The sequence below is a fragment of the Arachis hypogaea genome, chromosome 13 (assembly GCF_003086295.3).
Source record: "Arachis hypogaea cultivar Tifrunner chromosome 13, arahy.Tifrunner.gnm2.J5K5, whole genome shotgun sequence".
Taxonomy (NCBI): Eukaryota; Viridiplantae; Streptophyta; class Magnoliopsida; order Fabales; family Fabaceae; genus Arachis; species Arachis hypogaea.
In genome coordinates this window covers 5,784,516-5,791,463 of record NC_092048.1, presented here as the reverse complement: position 1 = coordinate 5,791,463, position 6,948 = coordinate 5,784,516, and the positions used below count along the sequence as shown (strand labels likewise).

Genomic DNA, 6,948 nt, shown 5'->3' with positions numbered 1-6,948 from the left:
GCAAGTATGCGGATCGGATCGGATATCGGGTATATCCGCATAATTCAAAAATAATATTTTAAGATTTTGTTTGGCTGTTTTTACAAAAAAAATCCAAAAAATTCATTTTTCACCTGTTTAAGCCTATTTACTTCTAAAATATTATCAATAAAAGTTCTTTTGAATAATAAAAATAAAATAATAACACAAGATTTAAGTTTAATCACTTTAAGTTGAAGTATAACATAAAAAATTAAAAACAAAATATCATAAAATTCATAAAATAACACACTAAAATTTATATCACATTAAGGTTTACTTTCTTAAACTATACTATTTATATAAGATGTGCAGATATACAAATTTGTGAATTAGATCCTGGATATAACTGCCAAATCCGCAATCCAATCTTACCATAGTGCAGATTGAATAATATCCACAAAATTCGAATCGAACGCGGATAATTACAACAGATATGCGGATATTATCCGATTAATGTGCAGCCTTCTCACAATCTCACCTTAACTTCAGAATAAAGAACCTTCAGAGCTCTTCCCTCAAGAGAAACCCTAGCCTCCTCCACCGCCGCCACCGTTCTTCTCACTATCGCCGTCCGTCGCACTCAAGATCTTCGTCTGTTTGTCGTGCTCCAGCCCCTCTCATCATTCGCCAATCGCCAGCTTCTTCGTCATCGTCGTGCTCCAACCCCTCATCCTGCTCAGTCGCGCTTCGCCTGCCATCCCTCGTCGTGCTCGTCGCCTGGTCGCCGTCGTCCGTCACACCGGTCCGCTCTCCATCATACTCTGCTCAAACTGCTTATACGCGCTTCTGTGTCGTGACTGACGGATTTATTTTTTGATTTGACAATTTGATGCAGCAATCGGGTTTAATTTTGAAACTTTCCAACATAACAACATTAAATTTCAAGTTTGGGATTTAGGTAACAACTTTACTCATCTTGATTCAATGCAAATGTTTTTGGCGCATTTGTTGTATACTGGATTCGGAACCAATTAAAGAGATTATTATAAATGTATGTCAGTTTAGAAACTTGGCATCCTGTGATCAGAAATTACTTAGTATTGGTGACATAGTCAACTTAAAAGACTGGTGAATAAGACCATGGTTTTGATGACATACACTGTTAATTTTTGTGTCTGTGTTTCTGAATGAGCATGGGCATTCATCCCTGGTTGGCTGAATACAAACAATTTGAGATTCCTCCATCTCATGCTAAATACATTCCTACTGCTAGTTATAATGCACTGCCTTAACAAAATGAGATGCCATAGCTTAGTCCTCTTTTGAATATAAATATCTTTATTCTGTATCAATTGGTAATTTGGTATTTTTGAAATTTGATGGAATTTGGGTAAAGATTAAAAAGCAATGAAGACCTTGAGAATAATGTGATCATGATCTCTTCCAATTCAATCCTTGAATGCTGTTTTTGATTATGCATTCTCACTTTCAATGTTTTGAAGAAAATAACTACCTTTACTTAGAGATAGATATATTGATACTTAAATACTGTTAAATCTTAATATAGTTCATTGCTTTGAACCATTTGAATTTTTTCATTTTTGCTTCATTTTATTTTGCTGTTGTAGTTCTTCCCTTTTTTTTTTTGTTCAGAAATCATATTGAACGATTAGCTTTTTGACAATCCTTGTTAATTTCTGGAAGAGCTTGTTAATCTTTGTTAAAATTGCGCTGAAAAAATTTTTGTGCTGACAACCTTGTTAAAATTGAGCTGAAAACCTTGATGAATAGATGACTGAATATTTGTTGCTGGTTTAGTTAATTCAATGAATATTTGTTTGGACATTTTATTTTGCTGTTGTAGTTCTTCGGTTTTTTTTCTAGAAATTATATTGAATGATTAGCTTTTTGACAATCCTTGTTAATTTCTGGAAAATCTTGTTAATCTTGGTTAAAATTGCGCTGAAAACTTTGTTAAAATTACGTTGGTGTATATCTGGTTGGAAAAGCTTGTTAATTTTTATTAACTTTTGTGCTGACAAACTTGTTAAAAGTGTGCTGAAAACCTTAATGAGTAGATGACCGAATATTCGTTGCTGGTTTAGTTAATTCAATGAATATTTGTTTGGACATTTTCATTGTTATTTGACTTTTGAGTTTGTACTTTGATAAGATTAAAAGACTTTGGTTGATATAGTACTTTAAATTTGGATGATATTTTAAGGTTCATATTATACTATAATTATATTTTAGTGGGTTTATTTATATTCTATTTATTATTTTATTATTTTATTATAAAACGGTTCTTTCGGTTGAACCAGTTGGACTAATAAACTAGTGAACCGGTAACTAAAACGATTCGATGACCGTTTCGGTTTTCAGAACCTTGCTCCAATTAAGTTTGCGTGTCTACTCTGGCAGAAAAGAGAAAAGAGAAAAGAGAAAAGAAGAGAAAACCTCTAACCCTATTCGTCTTCGTCACTGTTTCAACGCCCAATCCCACCGCATATCCTGGTATGCTTCTATTTGGATTCACGATTCCTTTATTCCTCCAATTATTGATTTCTTTTCTCTGTATTCACCTTCACTTTGATTGTGATGGAGATTATCACTGTGATTTTGGTTGTTAATATAATAATTATAATCATTATAATATAATAAATTTTTTATTATCACGTGTCTACATTTTTATATGAATTGGTAGCCATTTAATTGATCTTAACTCGCACCCAAGGTCTGAAGGTCATCATCCTCATGCTTCTTTGCTTGGTTGTGGATCTCTTATGTTGCTGCTACGTTGTGCGAGTTTAGCATGTGTATTGAGAGAGTAACAGGGTGGCGGATTGTCTTGCTTGTCTTGGTCATGTGTTGTCTCTGGACTTAGTATCTATTGAATTAAAACATAAATTTGGATTTTATTAAATTTTAATGTTATATTTGTATTTTTAAATATTTTGCGAGCTAGTCTGAAAAGCTCCTATGGTGGCTTTTGGTAACATTCATGACATTTTAAAGCTAGGGGCGAAAATGTCTGATTTTTTGTTTATGAAACACAATTAGCTTTTTTGCTTCATAGCCAGGAGCACCTTATCAGAGAGGACTATGAAACCAAGCCTAAGTGCATAGAATAAAAAAAAAGGGACTATTGAGCCTGTTTAGGCCTGTGGCCGGGTCATGTATGGGCCTTCTAGTAGATATTATAATTTATAAGACGGGCCTGATTGGCTTGCAGGTTTAAACCGATCAGGAAGGCTGATCTCTGACACCTCTAGTTTGGGTCTCAACATAACAATGCATCTGAAAATTTGTACTATTTGTGAATTCCAGGTGTGTTGAGTGTGTGCAATCAAATGGTTTACATAACATCATGGGACGAGTTTGTTGAACGATCTGTTCAGCTCTTCCGTGCTGATCCTGACTCTGTAAGTAACTTTGGTCCTTGTCAGATTATTTATGTCTGTACAGCTATTATGTTGCCCAGAAAATAGATACAATAAAATCAAATTCAGTTAACTCCAATTACTTAAACGTTAAATTTCCTTCTCATATTTTGCTTTCAACACCCTCCCAAGTTGTGTATCATATCCTTTTTTTTTTTGCTGAAAAATCTTGGGTTGAATTTGTGATGTAGACGCGGTATGTCATGAAGTACAGGCACTGTGATGGCAAATTGGTACTCAAGGTCACAGATAATCGGGAGGTAATAATTCTTATAGACCTAATCAATGATTAGTATGTGTTTGGTTTTGGAATGTGATGGATTCTAAGGTTGAATGCTGTCTTTGTTGTTGTTGGACAAAACCTTAATTTCACGAGCACTATACAGATTGATTTTACAATACCTTTTTTCTTTCTTAGCTTTATTTGTTTTGGTTGTCATTTAATGAAGAGTAGTTTGAAATATGTTTTTTTTTCAATCTATTCATGGATGATTTGAAGGTTTATATTTAATATTTAAACTGTAATGTTATTAGTTATCTATTTACATTCCTTTTCAATTTTTAATTAATCATGAATGCTCTATTTTGCTAATGATATAGTATAACTTACTCTTCTTGAGTTCCATGTTGCTTATATTGCATCAAACAAAGTGTGCTTTTTCTGTATTTAGCTTCCATTGTTAAATAAGCATGATGAATAAATAATTTCTGGGAAACCATTTTTTATTGATATTGTCGCTATATCCATGAGTTAATTGCTCGGCGCACTTCTTACACATATTTAGCTTCCTAATGGCTATTACAAAATCAAATATAACATACCTGTGGGATATTTCATTAATAAAATAGAAAAAATACCCATGGAATACTTCTACTGGTACTTTGCCAAATTAATCTGCATGAAAATTAGAGTTTTCTTCCGGTGCTATTTTGCCCAGTGGCCATGAGCATAGCTAATTTTGTTTCCTCCCACACCCCGAGCGCGCGCTCCCTTATTTTTTTTGTTATTTTCCCCTCAAATGTAAGATGTGCCATATGATATTATTGCTTGCAATATATATAAAGTAAAATGTGGATTTTGGATTTGAGAAGGCATACAAGTTAAAACTCCATGTTCGTTCAAGGTTAAGGTCTTGAGTTGATTGAACAACCAGTGATGATTTCCATTATTTTTCATGGATTTAGCTTCTTTCAAGTATATCCATTTCAGGATATAAATATCTTCTCTGTCTACGAGTCTGTAGCTTTATTACTTCTATTTTATTTTAAAAACATACTCCTAAGAGTTTAAACCCTTTTGTCTTAATCATAATTAAGAATTTAAACCCTTCCTTTTCATGACTACAATGAATTAAAACTTGAGCTTTTTTTCTTAAAAACAAAAATTAAAATCCACAATTAAAATTTGAGTTAATATAAAAACACATTCCTGTCTTGTTTCATCTGAATAATCAGCATTTGTTGATTGTTCATTATTATAGCAACATAGGTAGGAAGCAAGATTCCCACAATTTAAAATTAAACACATAAAGTGATATGTCCCTTCCGTGATTTATAAGATGAAAGAAAAAATAAACCAAAAATCAGAGACGCTCAATAGTAGTGAGCACCTAGAATTATTAATATAATCTAATAATCTCTGTGATCGATGATGTTAAGAGATTCTAGGTTGATATATAAAGTGATATGGTTAGCATGTGACATATGCCAACTGATTGAAGAAAAATGAGGAATGAGACAATGAACTAGTTATCTAATACCCTAGCTAGTGGACTGACCTAAAATAAGATCTTGGATGATATCATGGTCAATCCTCAAAATTATTTTATTTTTAAAAACATACACTTAGGAGTTGTGTTGTAGGATTCTGAGTGCAACCTCACTTTCTGCAATGCTAAAAACTGGTTAAAACTAGGAGAATGTTGTGATACACTGAAGAGTAACAACAAATTAATTTATGCCATTACACCACCAACTAGATTTTATATGGCATCTCATGCCTTATACCAAGGATAACAGCATGATGCTATCTCTGGGAATCTCCACTAGTGGAGGAATTTGTTCAGCGGTATTGATTTAGGGATACACTATAAATCTTTATATTCCTTTTGCTTTTGGTAACTAGTGATGGATGACAAATCCATTATTGGCATTTCTATCATGTTTTATGTTAACCTCATTCGCATCAAGTTGAGAATTCTCATTGGAGGCTGTTCAAAGTTACATAATTCATGACTTGCATTTTGTTGTAGGGTACCTACAAGTAAGCAAGGTGTGATTCTTTGCATCGGTGATTTTTTTTTCTCGAATAGAATATATTGTTTGTCACTAATGTGTCAACATATTCTTTGCACTTGAAGTTGAACAAGAACTTCTCTTCTATATTGTCCGTTGCTGTCTCCTTCACATTTCACATAGTTGATTGTTCTTTTGACCAGTGTCTGAAGTATAAGACTGATCAAGCACAAGAGGCCAAGAAAATGGAAAAACTGAACAATATATTCTTTACTTTGATGGCCCGGGGACCAGAAGGTAATTCCTTTGTTCTGCTTTGTCGATAAGGATACCGTATACTTTACAACAAATTTGCAGAGAGACCAAGAGACATTTGTTTTGGAAATGAATTTGATATAGTCTTCCTTTTAGTGCTATAAATGTTAAAACCATGTAAATGTCACAAGATAGTTAGTAGAGCTTAAATGGAGTCTTAAACCCTTTGTTGAGAATAGTTGTCTTTGGCTTGTGTTGGTTACACAAGGTTGGTGTTGGGTTTCTATCTTGGGAAAAAAAAAAAAAACAGAGATAGTGGGATGGTAGAATAGTGACAATTTTATCTTGGTATTCTTCTCCGGACATATTTTTGTCCCCACAACATCTTTGTTTCTTACATTACCACCATGTTCTTTCCATTGTCTAATGTTGACTATAGAAACGATTTCTTACTCTTTTCTAATGAAATAAATGATCTAATTTTGCAGTGGATTTATCAGAAGTCACTGGCAAAGAACAAACGGATGCACAACCGACCAAAAGAGGAAGAGGAAGGAAACAATAGCTCATGTATGTGGCAATGAAAATAGTGTTGATGAATTTTTTGAAATAAAAATTGTTGTAGCATTTTTACCCTTTTCCAGACAGATACAGCAATACTTTGTCACTTCAACCGAATTTTGTCTTCTAGGTTCTTTTTCACTCAACTATTAAACTATTTATGGTTTCACTAAAAATCATTTCAATGCACTGGAAAAATCCGTATCACCTTTACCATTGCTACTGTCATTAAAACTTATATTTTCCTTTTTTTTTTTTTTTGTTACAATGAAAATTTGATAAATTCTCGCATTGATGTTAAAAGGCAATGGAGGGAGCAGCATAATAGCTATAACTTTGGTGGTTAGTTCTAAATGCCATGTTTTTTACTTTTTACCTCAAACCATATTTTCCTGCATGCCTTTTCACGGGTGACTTGCATTTAGGGGTGGAAGTGGGTCGGGTTACCCGACAAAGGATCGTCGCTTGGCTCATTTTAGACTCAATTTGGCTCGTT

The 6,948-nt window shown here is 33.4% G+C and overlaps 1 protein-coding gene across 2 annotated transcripts; it reads left to right on the top strand.

Moving 5' to 3' along the window:
• The first annotated feature begins 378 nt into the window (after positions 1 to 378).
• On the top strand, positions 379 to 6,668 carry LOC112736739 (signal recognition particle 9 kDa protein). 2 transcript variants are annotated; one of them, XM_025786316.3, is made up of 7 exons: positions 379 to 763; positions 857 to 919; positions 2,344 to 2,475; positions 3,289 to 3,383; positions 3,593 to 3,661; positions 5,840 to 5,933; positions 6,380 to 6,668. In XM_025786316.3, the coding sequence occupies exons 4-7, from the start codon at positions 3,312 to 3,314 to the stop codon at positions 6,454 to 6,456; spliced, it is 312 nt and encodes a 103-aa protein (XP_025642101.1). In that variant the 5' UTR covers positions 379 to 763; positions 857 to 919; positions 2,344 to 2,475; positions 3,289 to 3,311; the 3' UTR covers positions 6,457 to 6,668. The 2 variants fall into 2 exon arrangements, with proteins under 2 accessions (XP_025642101.1, XP_072069184.1); XM_072213083.1 differs by having other exon boundaries at positions 479 to 763; positions 2,383 to 2,475.
• Positions 6,669 to 6,948: the final 280 nt, after the last annotated feature.